The sequence below is a fragment of the Somniosus microcephalus genome, chromosome 11, assembly GCF_052327205.1.
Source record: "Somniosus microcephalus isolate GS21.2 chromosome 11, FLI_Smic_1.0, whole genome shotgun sequence".
NCBI lineage: Eukaryota > Metazoa > Chordata > Chondrichthyes > Squaliformes > Somniosidae > Somniosus > Somniosus microcephalus.
The window spans coordinates 193165108-193185341 of record NC_140997.1 but is presented as its reverse complement, the minus strand read 5'-3'; the positions used below and the strand labels follow the sequence as shown (position 1 = coordinate 193185341).

The window sequence follows — 20234 nt, the reverse complement described above, 5'->3', positions numbered from 1 at the left end:
ACTTGGGATCATCATTTACAATTTTTGGGTAGCACATAATTCTTCTAATGCTCACACAAGTTCTGTGGTGTTGTAAAGAATAGATTTTAGTACTAAAGCTGAGTACAATATCTAACTATAATAACAACAGAAAATGCTGGAAACACTCAGCAGGCCAGGCAGCATCCGTGGAGAAACAGAGTTAACGTTTCAGGTCTGGGACCCTTCATCAGAACTGATGAAGGGTCACAGACCTGAAACGTTAACTCTGTTTCTCTCTCCACGGATGCTGCCTGGCCTGCTGAGTGTTTCCAGCATTTTCTGTTGTTATTTCAGATTTCCAGCATCCGCAGTATTTTGCTATTACTGCAATATCTAACTGTTCCTTCTCCTGAAAATGATTTGTGGTGGAGTATAGTGCCACAGATGTTGAGGTTGTCTTTCAGCAACTCACCGAAGTGCCTATTTTTTATATATGACCCTGGGCAGTGATTGTTCATGAGTTTTTTGGCCATAATCTCTAAACCTGCTGTATACATGCAGCAGATAAATTAGGAGTGAGAAGCCTGACCCATTGTGAACATACGGTCATCAGCCAGGACTGCATGAAGCTAATTCAATCAATGTGTGCAGCTACGTGCAGGATCTGAGAGACTTCGTGAATAACTTGAAATTATGCAAAATCAGGGATTCAGATGGATCTGACATGAGAACAAGGTTCAGATTTCAATTAGCTGTTCCTGAATGAGCGCAAGTTTTGATTTTTCAGGTCTTTTTACCAACTCAGATACCAAAAATATTTGACTGTTTCCTGACACAAGAGAATCATGGTAGAACCTCATCATGACCCTGATTTTGCGGGGCCGATGACAACGTACGCTAGCCCTCAGAATGGCCCCGCAAGTTCCGGGTTTCTGCATGCGCAAAAACCTGAAACTTGCAATCTGTCAAGTTTCTCCTTGACAGGTTATCCGAATGCGTCCCACAAACCGAACGGACCACCTGGCATCGACCTCTGCACCGGCTACGGACACGACAATGGCACACCCAGCCCAGTCGACCCTGCAAAGTCCTCCTCACCAACATCTGGGGACTTGTGCCAAAATTGGGAGAGCTGTCCCACAGACTAGTTAAGCAACAGTCTGACATAATCATACTCAGAATCTTACCTTTCAGCCAATGTCCCAAACTCCTCCATCACCATCCCTGGGTATGTCCTGTCCCACCGGCAGGACAGACCCACCAGGGGCGGCAGCACAGTGGCATACAGTCGGGAACGAGTGGTCCTGGGAGTCCTCAACATTGACTCCGGACCCCATGAAGTCTCATGGCTTCAGGTCAAGCATGGGCAAGGAAACCTCCTGCTGATTACCACCTACTGCCCTCCCTCAGCTGATGAATCAGTACTCCTCCATGTTGAACAGCACTTGGAAGAAGCACTGAGAGTAGCAAAGGCACAGAATGTACTCTGGGTGGGGGACTTCAATGTTCATCACCAAGAGTGGCTCAGTAGCACCACGACTGGCCGAATGCTGAAGGACATAGCTGCCAGTCTGTGGCTGCAACATGTGGTGACAGAACCACCACAAGGGAAAAACCTACTTGACCTCGTACTCACCAATCTACCTGTCGCAGATGCATCTGTCCATGACAGCATTGGTAGCAGTGACCACTGCACAGTCTTTGTGGAGACGAAGTCCCGTCTTCACACTGAGGACACCCGCCATCGTGTTGTGTGGCACTACCACCGTGCTAAATGGGATAGATTCAGAACAGATCTAGCAGATCAAAACTGGGCATCCATGAGGCGCTGTGGGCCATCATCAGCAGCAGCAGAATTGTATTCCACCACAATGTGTAACCTCATGGTCCGGCATATCCCTCACTCAACCATTACCATCAAGCCAGGGGACCAACCTTGGTTCAATAAGGAGTGTAGAAGAGCATGCCAGAAGCAGCACCAGGCGTACCTAAAAATGCGGTGCCAACCTGGGGAAGCTGCAACACTGGACTACATGCATGCTAAAAAGCAGAAGCAGCATGCTATAAACAGAGCTAAGCGGTCCCACAATCAACGAATCAGATCAAAGCTCTGCACTCCTGCCAAATCCAGTTGTGAATGGTGGTGGACCATTAAACAACTAACGGGAGGAGGAGGCTCCATGAATATCCCCATCCTCAATGATGGTGGAGCCCAGCACGTGAGTGCAAAAGGCAAGGCTGAAGCGTTTGCAATCATCTTCAGCCAGAAATGCCGAGTGGACGATCCATATCGGCCTCCTCCTGAGGTCCCCACCACCACAGAAGCCAGTCTTCAACCAATTCGAGTCACTCCATGTGATATCAAGAAACGGCTGTGCACACTGGATACAGCAAAGGCTGCGGGCCCCGACAACATCCTGGCTATCATGCTGAAGACTTGTGCTCCAGAACTAGCCGCGCCTCTAGCCAAGCTGTTCCAGTACAGCTATAACACTGGAATCTATCCGACAATGTGGAAAACTGCCCAGGTATGTTCTGTCCACAAAAAGCAGGACAAATCCAATCTGGCCAATTACCGCCCCATCAGTCTACTCTCCATCATCAGCAAAGTGATGGAAGGAGTCATCGACAGTGCTACCAAGCGGCATTTACTCACCAATAACCTGCTCACTGAAGCCCAGTTTGGGTGTCGCAGGACCACTCGGCTCCAGGCCTCATTACAGCCTTGGTCCAAACATGGACAAAAGAGCTGAATTCCAGAGATGAGTTGGGAGTGACTGTCCTTGACATCAAGGCAGCATTTGACCGAGTGTGGCATCAAGGAGCCCTAGTAAAACTGAAGTCAATGGGAATCATGGGGAAAATGCTCCACTGGCTGGAGTCATACCTAGCACAAAGGAAGATGGGTTGTGGTGGTTGGAGATCAATCATCACATCCCCAGGACATCGCTGCAGGGGTTCCTCAGGGCAGTGTCCTAGTCCCAACCATCTTCAGCTGCTTCATCAATGACCTTCCCTCCATCATAAGGTCAGAAGTGGGGATGTTCGCTGATGACTGCAGAGTGTTCAGTGCCATTCACAACTCCACAGATAATGAAGCAGTCCATGCCTGCATTCAGCAAGACCTGGACGACATTCAGGCTTGGACTGATAAGTGGCAGGTAACATTCGCGCCACACAAGTGCCAGGCACTGATTATCTCCAACAAGCGAGCATCTAACCACCGCTCCTTGACATTCAATGGCATTACCATCACTGAATCCCCCACTATCAATATCCTGGGGGTCACCATTGACCAGATACTTAACTGGACCAGCCACATAAATACTGTGGCAACAAGAGCAGGTCAAAGGCTGGGTATTCTTCAGGGAGTGTCTCACCTCCTGACTCCCCAAAGCCTTTCCACCATTTACAAGGCACAAGACAAGACTGTGATGGAATACTCTCCACTTGCCTGGATGAGTGCAGCTCCAATAACACTCAAGAAGCTCGACACCCCCCCAGGACAAAGCAACCCACTTGATTGGCACCCCATCCACCACCTTAAAGATACACTCCCTCCACAACCGGAACACCGTCGCTGCAGTGTTTACCATCTACAAGATGCACTGCAGCAACTCGCCAAGGCTTCTTCAGCAGTACCTCCCAAAACCTGCGATCTCTACCACCTAGACGGACAAGGGCAGCAGGCGTATGGGAACACCACCATCTCCAAGTTCCCCTCCAAGTCACCCACCATCCTGACTTGCAAGTGTATCGCCGATCCTTCATCGTTGCTGGGTCAAAATCCTGGAAAAACCTCCGTAACAGCACTGTGGGAGTACCTTCACCACACTGACTACAGCGGTTCGAGAAGGCAGCTCACCACTATCTTCTCGAGGGCAATTAGGAATGGGCAATAAATGCTGGCCTTGCCAGCGACGCCCATATCCCATGAACGAATAAAATAAAAAGTAGGAAACGCTGCAGCCAATTTGCGCTCCGCAAGATCCCACAAACAGCATTGTGATAATGACCAAATATTTTTTTGTGATGTTGATTGAGGGATAAATATTGACCAGGGATAACACTCCTGCTCGTCTTCAAAATAGTGCCCTGGGATCTTTTATGTCCATCTGAGCGAGCAGATGAGGCCTCGGTTAACATGTCAACTGAAAGACGGCACTTCCGACAGTGCAGCATTTCCTCAGTACTGCACTGGAGTGTCAGCCTAGATTTTGTGTTCAAATCTCTGGAGTGGGACTTGAACCCACAACCTTCTGACTCAGACGTGAGAGTGCTACCAATTTGGCCACGGCTGACATGTTGGTGATAAAGTTCTCCTGTATATATTTTAGGAATTCTTCACCCTCCTTGCCCTTTACTCTTTTTTTCCCGATTCTATATTGAAGTCCCCTACTATTACTGCTCTATTATTTTTATATTTCTTTGAAATTTGTCTACAGATTTACTCCTCTGTCTCCTTACTATTTGGAGGTGTTTAATATGCGTTGGGGCAAAGTAGAAGGAGTGCTATTCTCGTGCTGATTTTTGTCAAAGCTGGCCCAGAAATGCTTGATGTTGACATTGCGTGCCTGGAATGATTTAATTCTGCCATACTAGCATTGTTTGCTCTGATGATCAGAGTTTTAGGTCTTTTTAATAATGGCCCAGAAATTCGGGCCTCTACGGGTGAGTACGCATGGGGTACTCACCCGTAAGCCCAATGGAAGTGCCGGTTTCGTGCATGCATGGGAAACCGGCACTTCCATTCCCCTGAAAGAAGGGGTTAAGAGGTGGAACACATGCGCAGGAGAGGCAGCACGTGCGCATCGAACTTACTTTTTTTTTGCAGGTTTTCCCGGGAAGGTAAGTCTCCAGAAGTTAGACATGTAAAAAGCAGTCGCAAGGCCTGCTTTTTACAAGGTAAGTGGTGAATTAATTAAAATTAAAACATTTTTTCCACAGGTTTATTATTTTTAAATACTTTAAAGCAAGGTAAGTTTATTTTAGTCCCATTAGAAAATAAAATTATTTTTTCCAATAATTTAAATTATTGTTTAAAATAGTTACTTCATGTCATTTGTAGTTTATTTTAAAAATGTGCTGTTTTTTAAAAATTTATTTGAAGATTTAGTGATGCTTTGGGGCTTATCGTATTTATAGGTCCTGTCAAACTTATGAATGAAGCATTCCCTGCTACCATTGGCTCTCCATGGCCCACGTGATCCTAGGGGACGCATCGAACTAACTGCGCCCCTGGGATACGCAAGCACTGCGCGCCGGCAGTTGGAGCAGGCCCAGGATCACAATTCCACGGGGGCCCACAGCTCAACGGCCGGCGCAGTAGGTAAGTGCAGGTCGGGGGCTTGCACCCGCGGGAAGCCCCCGACCCGAATTTCTGGGCCCCTGGTCTCGAACAGAGCCTGTGTTGGTCCATTTGGCATTTCTTAGTCAGAGGTCCATACTTCCTAGGATACCTAGAACTTGCTGGACCATCGTGTTTATATGAACTAAACATCTAGGGGTAAATTTGAACGTGCTGTAATTGAAGGAACATTGCCATCAAAGGCAACCACTTGGTTAACATTCTGGGCATTGACGTTAAAAAGAGTGGGATTACTTCGCACTGGTAGTTTACTGCGTCTACGTGAAACTCTTAAGTACTTCAATAAACATGTTATCCTTGTAGAAAGTGCCTCATTGAGGTTATAGCAGTTCATTTCTCAAGTACCAACTGAATGTCAGGCAGTAAAATCTTGAACTTCTTTGAATTAAATTATTCAAAACCCTAAAATCAAAATGGTTCTGTATTTTTTGTAGGTAACTGACCATAGATGAACCTGTCATTTTCTCGGTTCTCATTCCGGCTGGATGCTGATGAAACTGCTTCATCTCAAAAACAAAAAAAACACTTGATGGTGCTTTTTGGCTCTGAGAAGAAGTTTATTTGGCGGAACTGTGGAAAGTTTCCACAAAAGGAAAAGAATAATCCTCTGCCTTGCACTCTGAGATTGGTACCTATTTACTCCAGTGACTGGCTGAACTGCATTCGGAGCCATGCTGATCTTTTTAATGCTGTAATTATTTCCTTTTAAAAGGGATCTTTAAAAATTTTGTCTATTGATGAAAAGGAAGTTTTGAAATTTATAGCCAGGTATCTACACTGTAATTCAAAGGCCTTTGTGTTGCATTCAAAAAAAAGAAAGACTTACATTTATATAGCGCCTTTCACGTCCACCGGACGTCTCAAAGCGCTTTACAGCCAATGAAGTACTTTTGGAGTGTAGAATGTGGGAAACGTGGCAGCCAAATTGCGCACAGCAAGCTCCCACAAACAGCAATGTGATAATGACCAAGTAATCTGTTTTTGTTATGTTGATTGAGGGATAAATATTGGCCAGGACACCGGGGATAACTCCCCTGCTCTTCTTCAAAATAGTGCCGTGGGATCTTTTACATCCACCTGAGAGAGCAGACGGGGTCTCGGTTTAACATCTCATCTGAAAGACGGCACCTCCGACAGTGCAGCGCTCCTTCAGCACTGCACTGGAGTGTCAGCCTAGATATTTGTGCTCAAGTTTCTGGAGTGGGACTTGAACCCACAACCTTCTGGATCAGAGGTGAGTGTGCTACCCACTGAGCTACAGCTGACACATTGCTGTAATACTTCACAGTATTATAGAATTTACATATGTAAGTGAGTTGACCTTGACAAATATACATACTTGTCTGACTGGAACGTCAGCCTGTGCTTCTTGTTGGTAGATGAACTCAGTAGATTTTGTGTATTGTATGATGCCATGTCCATACATCCTTTCCTCTTAAGTGTCCAGTCTTCTGGATGCTATCTTGGGGGAGTAACACAGAGACTTCCTGATTTGACTAAAAATTTGCCATATCTAATCAGAACATGGGATACTGCAAATGAACTGGTAATGAAAGTAAATGGGACCTGTTGAGTGATTCGCGGAGTTTGATTTGTTTCTCCTGGTATATGTTAAGAATTGGTCCAGCTTTTCCACACCAGTTTAGTTGAAATCTACATTGGAGTTGAGGAAATCCAAAACGTTGGTTAGATCCAGGAGTTAAGTCAAAGCTTGAGTCAGGGAGAGAGATGCTTAAGTTCCAATAAATGAGGCATTTGCCACAACCAGTCTGCCTGGTTGTAGTTGGAGATGGGCCAATAAAGCTTTTACCCTTTTTTCTCTTCAGAGGACCCCACAGATTCTTCCATGTCTAACTGGCTACCATAAATATTCAAATGACCTGATCATTGCCACTGATTAAGATCTGTGGGTGTTGAGATGTATTGAATAAGATAAATGTTGAGACTGTGCTCTGCTGCTTATCTCCAGAAAAATGTGAATCATGAACAGTCATATGGGATGCAGGAGCCATAATTGCTGCAGTCAGTTATTCGAAGCCTTTCTTTTCAGAAAAAGACATTCTTTTTATGCTGCTTTAACTGCTGAATTGAACTCCTCTAATACTATGGTTCATTGTTGGTGAAAAGTGATGAATGCACCACCTGGAGACAGAGGGGAAATCCCACAACATGTCTTTTAGCTGCAGCTTTTTGTCAATGCCAAGAACATATTAACCAATGCCACCCACAATTTATTATTGGTCAACTATCTATTTGTAGGTGTTTCTGACCGTCATGCACAAACTCTCTGACCTGGAGTGCGAGAGATCATGTTTCCACTTGCAGTGTGGCGGATCAAGTAATACCTTTCTTCTTTATTTGATAAAGCTGGAAAATGATTGGAGTCTCTTTTTCATATTTTGGAGCCAGCCTTGACCTGTTGGAGCATCCAGCCTTGACCTGTTGGAGCATGCAGCCAAGAACACCTGTGGTTATATGTTAAAAAGGGCAGAATATAGAATTTTTTGCTGATGTGGATTCAATGCCAGAGCAATGGCCCCCTCTACTCAGGGGTACAACCATGATAGAATATCAGTTTCAGTCAGGGTGCTAACCAATAGCCATCTTCATGTCTACATTAATCTACCGATTCTGAAGAAAAGAAAACTTGAAAAAATGAATTAATTGCACCAAAGTCCATGCAACAGAAAATTAGCGTTTCCCTCTTGAGACATCAGTAGATAAGTACTGATAAAGGGAGAAGGATATTTTGAGGGAGAGTGAGAAACATTGATACATTGTGAAATAGAGGAAATTAAATGGCTTCACAGTTTACCATCCTGCTTTTCCTACCAATTTTCTCTCTTCCCCTCACCCCCCCCCACCCCCCCCCCCCCCAAGAAAGACATGACTTCAAAGCCCGATCCTGTCCTCATTGACAATATTGACAGGTTCACACCCAACAAGTTCCACATTTAATTCCTGATTTGTTCTGAGTTAGCTGATCGCAGCTATTGTGACAGTAGTGATGAGTGATGCTACAGTCAGCCTCCGATCCCTGGTTTAGGCAAGGGAAAATTGGTCAGGGTTCCCATTCCTGAAACCAGCAGGGACCAGTTGGGATATCAGGGGAGCCAGAAGAGACAATCAAGTCTTTATTAAAGAGCTTAATATCCTATGAATTCCCTCCATTTGGATTTTCTTTCAGAGGAAAAAAATGAAGAAAGAATTCAAGTTCTTTAATAACCATATGAAATGCACTTGCATTGTCAAAAAAATGACCTGACAATTCTTCTGTGCTTCCTATCTAGAAGAATGTCTGCACAGTTATAAGATTGAATTTAACTAAAAATATTCAAGTAGATATGGTTACTTCCTCTGCAGATTAGAAACATGTCGACTGCAAACAAAAATTGAAGTAGAGGGGATAATTGATATTAGTTGGGGGCCAGGTTACTGCAGCTGTGTTTTCTTTTGTGCATTATTAGTTTTCAACTGTTGTATTTTTGACACAATGTTAACCTTGTTTTTAAATATCCGTCCACATTCTAAATGCAAACAATGAAAACGTTAATACATGTTTGTTAACTGACTTCAATTCTTTCCTTGGTTTTCTTGTGCAAACCAAATGAATAAGTAATAGAAACAAGTGAACTGCATGAGAAGCATGTTAATGCTGAGAAAATGTTTTCCCTGGCTGGGGAATCTAGAACACGGGGTCACAGTCTAAAATAAGGGGTTGGTCATTTAGGACTGCAATGAGGAGAAATTTCTTCACTCAAAGGGTTGTGAATCTTTGGAATTCTCTACCCCAGCGAGCAGTGGATGCTGAGTCATTGAGTATATTAAAGACGGAGGTCGATATATTTTGGAATTAAGGGATATGGGGATAGTGCGGGAAGGTGGAGTTGAGGTAGAAGATCAGCCAAGATCTTATTAAATGGCGGAGCAGGCTCGAAGGGCCAAATGGCCTACTCCTGCTCCTGTTACTTATGTTCTTCTGGTCTGTTATCCATTTCAAAAGACTGCATCAAACACTGAAAATACAACACCAAGGACCTGTCCTGGTTACTGGCCAAGCAGTTTTTTTTTTTAAAAAGGGGGCTGATTTATTTATGGTGAGATAGTTCACTAAAAATATTTTGATTTAATATTATGCAACTTTTTTTTGAATTACAGACAAGTTGAAAGCCCCACTGGACTCGACTCAGAACAATAGGATTTCAAACTTGGAAGGTAAATGGCATATTTGTTAGCACATTCTAAAAGAAGCAGATCGTTCGGTGAGGCCTAGTCTCACCTAGAATTATCTCACAGACATATTGGAGATTGCTGGGTTGGCCTGGCATCTGCCAACATGTCAACAGTGTGCAGGTGATACTTGATGGCACTCATTGCTGATTCCTACCATCACTCTTCTGATGACTGGGAGGTGGTAGTACGTGGGTGCGTTTGTTAATCTGTTTTTCTGGGTGACCATCCACATTAACAGGTACTGCAGCAGTTTGGCTAGGGGAGTGGCAAGCTCTGGCGTACGGGTCTTCTGCACATTTGCTGGGTTGTTGTTCAGGCCCATGCCCTTTACTGTGCTCAATGCACTGAGCCATGTCATGTGAAATAAATCGAATAAGCTGGACACAGGTACCTGTGATGGTCAGGACCTCGGGATGAAGGCGAGCAGGATTCTACATTCAGCACTTCTGTCTGAAGACACTTGCATACCTGGCATGATGGTGATCCAATAATGTAGGCCATGAGGAAGTGTTGGCACGGTGTTGTCTGAAGTGCGGGGAGTGTTGGCGCTGTACATTATCTGAACTGTGGGGAATGTTAGCATTAAAATAACAACAGAAAATGCTGGAAAAACTCAGCAGGCCAGGCAACATCCGTGGAGAGAGAAATAGAGTCAACGTTTCGGGTCGAAACCCTTCTACAGAACGTTAGCATTGTTTGTTGAATAAACTAGGGAGTGTTAACGCAATGCGTTGTCTGAACTGTGGGGAATGTTAGTGCTGTGCATTGTGTGAACTGTGGGGAGTGTTGGCACTGTGCATTGTTTGAACTCTGAGGGATTATGCCTGCAGTGCCACTATAAATTGGTAACTAGCTCTGTGTTGTCAAGCAGAGCACTGCCTTTATCCAGGCTCCATGCCACCGAATGGATCAAATTACACATTCCAGTTAGTTCTCCCCCCTTCCCACTGTCCAGGGCCCCAAACACCCCTTCCAGGTGAAACAGTGATTTACTTGTACTTCTTGCAATCTAGTATACTGTATTCGCTGCTCACGATGTGGTCTCCTCTATATTGGGGAGACCAAACGCAAATTGGATGACCGCTTTGCGGAACACCTCCATTCAGTCCGTAAGGGTGACCCTGAGCTTCCGGTCACCTGTCATTTTAATTCACCGCTCCATTCCCACTCAGACCTCACCGTACTTGGGCTCTTGCATTGTTCCACGGAAACCCAGCGTAAGCTAGAGGAACAGCACCTCATCTTCCGATTAGGCACTTTACAGCCTTCCAGACTCTCTCTCGAGTTCAACAATTTCAGATCATAACCTCGGCCCCCATTACAATTTTACATATATTTTTTATCCACATCTTTGTTTTGTGCCCTTCCCCCTTTTTCTCTCTCCCACATGGCAGCTGTCTCATTCTCCCAGCGCATTTCACACCTAATCTAGAGCCGTCTTTTGTCTCTCCACTAGTCCTATCACCATCTTGTCTCGTTTTGAATACCTCTTCATTTCTCTTCACTTCTCTTTTGTTCTTTTACCCCCATTTCCCAGCCCCCAAACTGGCCTTTTAACCTGTTTCATTTCCTGTGTTTTTTTCAGTCCTGATGAAAGGTTTCGACCTGAAACGTTGACTCTATTTCTCTCTCCACGGATGTTGCCTGGCCTGCTGAGTTTTTCCAGCATTTTCTGTTGTTATTTTGGATTTCCAGCATCTGCAGTATTTTGCTATCGTACTAGAATGGTGGGTGACTGGTGTCCCAATTACACCTCCCACTTCCCTGCATTGTGAGTACACTAGATGACAGAATGTTGCCCATACAAACATCCAAAAAAAAAATTCTCATCTTGTCTGGATCCCTGAATTTGGTGCACGTTCAAAATCCCAACTGTCTAGCCTTTGACCCTCCATTCCCCATGACATTTCTGCACCTACCGATCTGGTCAACCACACCCTCACCTCCACCTTTGATGCCCTAGACCCCATTAAAACCATTACTCTCCCTCTCACCCTGGCTGTTTCCCCCTTGTACGGTCCTCATCTCTACTCCCTTAAGTCCAATGGGTGCAGACTTGAACGGATCTGGCAGACAACTGGTTTAATCATTCGTCGCCAGATCTGGCTGGACCACATAAAGCATTATCGGGCCCTGCGCTCGTCTGCCAAAACTGTTCACTATTCCAGGGTCATCCTGGAATTCAAATCTAACCCCTGGCTTCTTTTCCCTACTGCAAACCATCTTCTTAAACCCCTCTCCCCTCATGGATTCCTTTATCACTAAAATTGAGATTGTCCAATCAGCTGCCCCTTCCCCACTTGGCCAAACTTCCTCTAAGGTTCCCTCCTGCCCTAGCCCTGAGTGTGCATATTTCTCCAGTTTCTCCCCTATCTCCCCTCATGCCCTCTCCGAGTTCATCTTGTCCATGAGACACACCTCCTGCTCCCTCAACCCTATTCCCACTAAACTGCTGACCACCCAGCTTCCCTTCCTGGCTCTCATGTTAGCTGATATTGTTAACGGTTCTCTCTGCACAGGTACTGTCCCCCTCTCCTTCAAATTCTGTCATTATCACCCCTCTCCTCAAAGAACCAACCCTTGACCCCTCTATCCTTGCAAACTACTGCCCTATCTCTCTAATCTCCTCCAGCCCTACAACCCCCGAGATCTCGGAGCTCCTCTAGTTCTGTCCTCTTGTGCATCCCCGATATTAATCGCTCTACCATTCGCCGCTGTGCCTTCAGCTGCCAAGGCCCTAAGCTCTGGAATTCCCTCCCTTAACTTCTCCGCCTCTCTTTCCTCCTTTAAGACACTCCTTTAAAACCTGCCCTAATATCTCCTTTTTTGGGCTTGGTGCCAAATTTTGTTTGATGACACTCCTCTGAAGTTCCTTGGGTCGTTTTACTACATTAAAGGTGCTATATAAATGCAAGTTGTTGTTGTGTTTTGTTGTAAGAACATAGAAATAGGAGCAGGAGTAGGCCATAGGGACCATGGAGCCTGCTCCTCTATGCAACAAGATGATGGCTGATCTTCTACTTCAACTCCACTTTCCCACCGTATCCCCATTTCCCTTAGTGTCCACAAATCTATCGATCTCTGTCTTGAATATACTCAACGACTGAGCATTCACAGCCCTCTGGTGTAGAGAATTCCAAAGATTCACAACCTTCTGAGTGAAGAAATTTCTCCACATCTCAGTCCTAAATGACTGACCCCTTATCCTGAGACTATGACCCCTAGTTTTATACAATCCAGCCAGGGGAAACAGCCTCTCAGCATCTACCCTGTCAAGCCCTCTAAGAATTTTATACGTTTCAATGAGGTCACCTCTCATTCTTCTAAACGCCAGAGAATATAGGCCCATTCTACTCAATGTCTCCTCATAGGACGCCCCTCTCATGCCAGGAATCAATCTAGTGAACCTTCGTTGCATCCCCTCTAAGGCAAGTATATCCTTCTTTAGATAAGGAGACCAAAACTGTACACCATAGTCAAGGTGTGGTCTCACCAAAGCCCTATATAGTTACAGCAAGACTTTGGTACTCTTGCAATAAAGGCTAACATACCATTTGCTTTCCTAATTGCTTGCTGTACCTGCATGTTAACTTTGTGATTTATGTACAAGGACCCCCAAATCTCTCTGAATGCCAACCTTTACTAGTCTCTCAACTTTGTAATAAATGTAATGAAATTTAAGATATGATGGTGTGTGCCTTACAGTAGAAATGGAAAAAGGTAATTTGCAAAAATAAGGTAGAGAGCAAATTAAAGGGTTTAATGGAGCAGGAGAGAATGCTCATTGGTGAGAGACAACAGATGACCCTTCATTGTGTGATGCTAGGGCAGAAAAAATCAAAGGTATGTATGTGTCTGTTGTGTGAGCTTTGTGTGAACTCTGTGCTGCTACCTTGTTTTCATCCCTCAGGACACAACACCCTATTTGCACACGCTTTGCATGTGCAAACAGTACTGCAGGGTGGGCAGGTGCCATACCATGACTTGTATCTAGCTACCATAATTTACCCAATAGCTGGGTAAGAACCAGAAGGGCCAGTGAGGCCAAAACTGCTTCACTGGTTTTATGAGCCAGCTGAGACACAATCTTTTGTAGGCCAGTGAACTCGATCAATTCTGACAGCAGCCTAGTCCGTCTCCCTCCTAAAGTGCCTGTGAAAACCACCTGTTTTGCCTTTTTAAAAAAATAAAAAAAAAAAATGATTTGCCTATATTTGCTAGGAAGCATGTTTTTACTTTTTAACTCAGTAACTGGGAATATTGGTTCTTGGCTCCATGTGAATCAAACTTGAATCAGAAACGTCATCTTTTTTACATTGCTGTAGAAGGAATGGCACCAAATATGGCTAAGTGTAATAAAAAAACTCCATAGGCTTGTTAAGAAACAGTTTTAAAAATACTCTTTAGACTCTGGAGTGAGCGTGCGTAGTCACAAGTATTTGCAAAGAACATCTACCCTTCTATTCTTAAATAGTTATCAATTCACAGCTGTTCAGCATAGCATTACACTGCCTATGAAATTCTCCACATGGAACATCACTTCCAGTTTTAAGTGAAGGAAAAGAAGCTTCCAGCTGAATCGCTGGTTAGTATGTAGTTTTGTGTTGTGCTTTTTCAATCTAAATATATTTTAATAAAATTTAGAAAGTAAAACCATTGGAGTAAAATGAAAGTTTTGAATTAAAGCCAAAATGAAAATATTCTATTTGAAATAACTGTATAAGCTATGTACACAGTGCTACATGATTTAATGACTGCTGTTTTTGGCATGCAATAACAAGAAAGATAGAAATGCACATCAGTATTGAGCTGAATATCCCTATCAAAAGTTTAGATTCTTTTTCATGTAATCAGCTATTAATATTTTAGAATTGATCATCTTTTCAGTTTACAGTGACTCTCATTATTCCTTTTCAAGACTGCATTCCAGTATAAATCTCTAAATCCCACAGTTAGGTGGAAAAGAATTAGGCTGATGTTATTAGCTTAATGGTTTTGTTTGAAACAGTTTCATTCTTTCATCTCTCCCCACCCCCACCCCACCCCCCCCCCCCAACAGCTTTCAGAAGTGCCAGTTGCAATAAGTCAGACTTAGTTTGCTGAACATATTGTTGTATTTTTCTGCACTCTGTAAATTTCTAGGTGTCTTTGAATCTCATCTAGAAAATAACCAAACCACAGAAGAGGTCTTAAAGAATGATTCAGAAAGATTTAAAGGTACGTTTTGGAGGTGGGGCGATGAGTTGCTATTGCCAAATTCCTAGTTGTAGCTCTTGACCAAAAAAGGGAGTGCTCAAGAAACCGAGATAAACTCCATGTATTGCGGGCTGATTTTCGTCACAATTTAATCAACTTTTTAGGAGAAAAACATTTCCTGAATAACTTCCCGTTGCTATTTTAAGAGCATGTTGTAACAATGACGGATGGCATTGAAAGTAAGCCTTAATAAGGCAAGATCTGGTGTGCATGTTGATGAGGCAGAAGGTTTACAAAAATAATTCCACACTTCTGTGTATATACTGTAAAACTAAATGCTTTCATGTGTTCAATATTTCATGTGTTTAATAATGGAAATAAAGGAAACATGGCTATTTTTATAACTACATCTAGCATTCATAAAATATTACATCAGAGGAGCCATTTATAAATAACACAAGCAATTTTTAATGTTAAGTATACCCGACTGAGTTAAAATTAAAGGGAAAATGTCTGATACAGTATGTTACTTTAGAGTTTGAATGGATTAGAGCACATGATTAAATATTCAAAGAGAATTTCATGCGCTAACACCTGTGATAACCTTATTACTAAATGTCTTTGTGTCATCTACGGAAATAATGACCTAGGAAATTATGTGGGTGGGCCAGTGGAGTAACAATTATCGTGCTATCTGCAGTGGTTTACAGTGGCAATCGCTTTACAGATATTAATTACTGCACTGTTTTAGAGGCACCAATTTTTACAATTCTAATTTGCAGCTGTCATAAAGTTTAGTTTCTGTGCAATATTGCCCCACCCCTCTCCAGGGCAGTGACTCATGATAGATGTCGTTCCCTCGATGACAGCACTCTCAAGAACCAAGTGGCCATTCTTTGTGTACAAACCTAGACAGTCAATGTCGGAATGCTACTCAATTTCATGAAGATGCCAAGCCTGCTTCTGTCCTTCGCTGACATTCACACCTGAGTACTTTCTAGTCTGAATCACTTAATAGCAAAAGGGAACAGTAATCACTGGTGATTTGCAGTTTCACCTCCAAAAGCGCAGGAAAGCGGAGGTCATTTGTGATGCTGAGACTGATATAACTCTGCACATATTATGGATTAAATCTGGGGCCAGCACAGTCTGTGGTGTATCTTCTCATTGAGTCATTGGAAAAGCCTTAACATGTAATCAGACCATGAAGAGTATCCTGATAGCCTGTTGCAAGACAGCAGCTGACTGTTGCTACATGAACAAGAAGTTAATTACTGTACTTGCCTTTTCATTGGTTAGTTCCCTTGGGAGTTGTCATTTGATGAGCTTCCAGGGTTAGGTCTGTAAATCACTGTAATTTAATAATACTACCTTATCCCCTGAGTGTTGCAGGATACACAGTTGTAGGCAATGTTATGTACAATATATCAGGACCACTGTTTTGTAGCAATTAAGTTAATTGCACCTTGTTAGGTGTGTGTGCGATCTTTCTGAAGTCATTCTTTGACGATGTGCATATTTGTTTGGAACCTGTAAATCCTAGCTTACTGTCTAAAGTTTGTTTAACTATCTAGTTAATTTTGTCTTTTTTTATAAACTCCCAAAATATAGCGGAATATGGCAGATTAATAGAGTGCCTTTCACAACCTCAGGACATCCCAAAGTGCTTTACAGCCAATTAAGTACTTTCTAGAAGTGATGGCACTGCTGCAATGCAGTAAATGTGGCTGCCAATTTTGCGCACAACAAGGTACCACAAACAGCAATAAGATAATGACCAGATATTCTATTTTAAGTGATAGTGATTGAGGGATAAATATTCAGCAGGCTACCAGGGAGAACCCCCCTGCTCTTTTTCAAAATGGTGTCATGGAATCTTTTACATCCACCTGATAGGGCAGACGGGCCCTCGGTTTAACGTCTCATCCGAAAGACGCCACCTCCGACAGTGCAACACTCCCTCAGTACTGCACTGCCGTGTCAGCCTGGGTTATGTGCTAAAGTCTCTGGAGTGGGCCTTGAACCCAAAACCTTCTGTCTCGGAGGCTAGGAGGTAGGATGGAGGAACTGCAGTAACAGTAGTGAGAAGTTTGTGGGGTGGGGTGGGTTTGTTTGCTTTAGAAGGGTGTTTTGGGGGTTTGGGAGCAGGGTTGTGGGATATGAAAATATTGGAAGGTTTCAGTGTGTGCAAAAACCAGGACAGGGGTTTTGGGATGTGGGAGCACTGGGAGTCTGTTTGGAATGAGAAAGGGTTGTTTGGATGTGGCAGTGGTGCAAGAGTAGATTTGGGATATAGAAGTGGCAAGGTGTGGGAACATTCAGGGATGGGAGAACATTCAGATGTTGGATTGCATAATAGTGCTGATGAAAGACATCGGTGCTTGGCGTAGGGGAGTCCAGTTGTGGATAATGGGGAGAGATTTCTTAAAAGGATTTCTCTAGCATTGACATGGCAAACCTGTATTGGTGTCAGCGTTGGCTCAGGTAGCATTCTCACCTCTGAATAAAAAGGTAGTGAGTTCAAGTCCCATTCCAAAGACTTGAGCACATAATTAAGGCTGACATTTCAGTGCAGTACTGAGTGAGTGCTGCACTGTCTGAGGTCCCGTCTACCCTCTCAGATGGACATAAAAGATCCTATGGCACTGTTCGAAGAAGAGCATGGGAGTTCTCCCCGTATCCTAGCCTATATTTATCCCTCAACCAACATCACTAAAACAGATTATCTGGTCATTATCTCATTGCTGTTTGTGGAAGCTTGCTGTTCTCAAATTAGCTGCCACATTTCCCAACATTACAACAGTGACTGCACTTCAAAAGTATTTCAGTGGCTGTGAAATACTTTGGGATGTCCTGAGGTTGTTAAAGGTGCTATATAAATGCACATTCTTTCTTTTGTAATATTTTAAACACAGCTGAATATTTATTTTAGATACATGGTTTTTGCAAGTCACGAAGGAAACCCTTTTGACTAATTCCCAAGCATTCAAACCTTGAGCTGGTGTCTTATTCATTGCTGGCAGTAATCCAGTTATGACATTGGAGGTTTGCTATAAAGGTTTCTTCAGCAAGGACCTCAGGAAAACTATGTGTAAAATAAAAATGAAGCTGTATTTTTAAATACAAGTTTTCCCAAGTAATATTTGCCACTCTGGGTGTCCTCAAGGTTCAGGGGATGTGGGGGAGGGAGGCAGGCAGCAGTGGCATACCAGGTGTGGGGATACCAGTCATGGTGGAGAGGGAGCAGGTAGCATTGGGTCTCTGGCTTGGTTTTAAGACCTCCAACGTAGGTGGTGCCCAAAGCCCTTAACACCTGCCTAAATTATCTTGTGACACTGGCTGTAGTATTGCACGACCTATCTCCAGATATAGCTGAGAGGTCTCAAAAGTAACTAAGCAGTGGTGCCCACCTATCCTGAAACTAGCCTTGGAGAGGTAAGCAAATGGATCGGCAAGTTTAATTGGGACAGGAGTGTGTTGCAGGAAGCAAGTGTTACCTGACGGGATGTGCATTAACAAACAGGACTTTTAATAAATAGATGGTATTCTCACAGTTCCGTAAGAGGCTTCTTATAAGAAAGGTACTGCAATAATCATGGGCGATTTTAATCTTCATATAGATTGGACAAATCAAATTGGCAACGGTCGCCTTGAGGACGAGTTCATAGAGTGTATTCGGGATGGTTTCTTCGAACAATACGTTGTGGAGCCAACCAGGGAGCAGGCTATTTTAGATCTGGTAATGTGTAATGAGACAGGATTAATTAATGATCTCATAGTAAAGGATCCTCTGGGGAAGAGTGATCATAGCATGATAGAATTTCAAATTCAGATTGAGGGTGAGAAACTTTGGTCTGAAACTAGTGTCCTAAATTTAATTAAAGGCAATTACAAAAGTATGAAGACAGAGTTGGCTAAAGTGGACTGGGAAAATAGATTAAAGGGTAAGACGGTAGATAAGCAGTGGTAGACATTTAAGGAGACATTTCATAACTCTCAGCAAAGGTTTATTCCAGTGAAAAAGAAAGACTCTATGAGAAGGATGAACCATCCGTGGCTAACTAAGGAAGTTAAGGATGGTATCAAATTGAAAGAAAAGGCATACAATGTTGCGAAGATTAATGATAGGCCAGAGGATTGGGAAATTTTTAGAAACCAGCAAAGGATGACTAAAAAAATAGTAAAAGGGAGAAGATAGATTGAGAGTGAACTGGCAAAAAATATAAAAACAGACAGTAAGAGCTTCTACAGGTATATAAAAAGGAAGAGAGTAGCTAAAGTAAATGTTGTTCCCTTAGAGGATGAGATTGGGGAAATAATAATGGGGAAACGGGGAAATGGCAGAGACTTTGAACAAATATTTTGTATCGGTCTTCACGGTAGAAGACACTAAAAGCATCCCAATAATAATTGATATTCAAGGGACTATAGGGAGGGAGGAACTTGAAACAATCACTATCACTAGAGAAAAATGACTAGGCAAACTAATGGGACTAAAGGCTGACAAGTCCCCTGGACCTGATGGCCTGCATCCTAGGGTCTTAAAAGAAGTGGCTGCAGAGATAATGTATGCGTTGGTCTACCAAACTTCCCTTGATTCTGGAGAGGTCCCAGCGGATTGGAAAACCGCAAATGTAACGCCCCTATTTAAGAAAGAAGGGAGACAGAAAGCAGGAAACTATAGGCCAGTTAGCCTAACATCTGTCATTGAGAAAATGCTGGAATCCATTATTAAGGAAGTAATAGCAGGACATTTAGAAAATCATAATACAACCATGCAGAGTCAACATGGTTTTATGAAAGGGAAATCGTGTTTGACAAATTTACTAGAGTTCTTTGAGGATGTAAAGAGCAGGGTGGATAAAGGGGAACCAGTAGATGTAGTGTATTTTGATTTCCAGAAGGCATTCGATAATTGCCATATAAAAGGTTACTGCACAAGATAAGAGCTCACGGGGTTGGGGATAATATGTTAGATTGGATAGAGGATTGGCTAACTAACAGAAAACAATAAATGGGTAATTTTTAGGTTGGCAAACTGTAACTAGTGGGGTGCCACAGGGATCAGTGTTTGGGCCTCAACTATTTACAATCTATATTAATGACTTGGATGAAGGGACTGATTGTACTGTAGCCAAATTTGCTGATGATACAAAGATAGGTGGGAAAGCAAGTTGTGAGGAGGACACAGAGTCGGCAAAGGGATATAGATAGGTTAAGTGAGTGGGCAGAAATTTGGCAGATGGAGTATAATATGGGAAAATGTGAGGTTATCCACTTTGGTAGGTAGAGTAAAAAAGCAAATGATTATTTAAATAGAGAGAGACTACAAAATGCTGTGGTACAGGGGGATCTGGGTGTCATCATACATGAAACACAAAAAGTTAGCATGTAGGTACAGCAAATAACTAGGAAGGCAAATGGACTATTGGCCTTTATTGCAAGCAGGGTGGAGTATAAAAGTAGGGACGTCTTG

The 20234-nt window shown here is 43.2% G+C and overlaps 1 protein-coding gene across 17 annotated transcripts in view; it reads left to right on the top strand.

Annotated features, from left to right (window-relative positions):
• slmapa (sarcolemma associated protein a) overlaps nucleotides 1–20234 on the top strand; it is a 222540-nt gene that overhangs the window by 116128 nt on the left and 86178 nt on the right. For 12 of the 17 annotated variants that reach the window (XM_086001576.1, XM_086001573.1, XM_086001588.1 and 9 more), the window contains 2 exons: nucleotides 9488–9544; nucleotides 14705–14779. In XM_086001576.1, coding sequence (XP_085857702.1) covers nucleotides 9488–9544; nucleotides 14705–14779 — 132 coding nt within the window. The remainder of the gene's footprint in view (nucleotides 1–9487; nucleotides 9545–14704; nucleotides 14780–20234) is intronic. The other 5 variants (XM_086001579.1, XM_086001583.1, XM_086001586.1 and 2 more) reach the window with 1 other exon arrangement.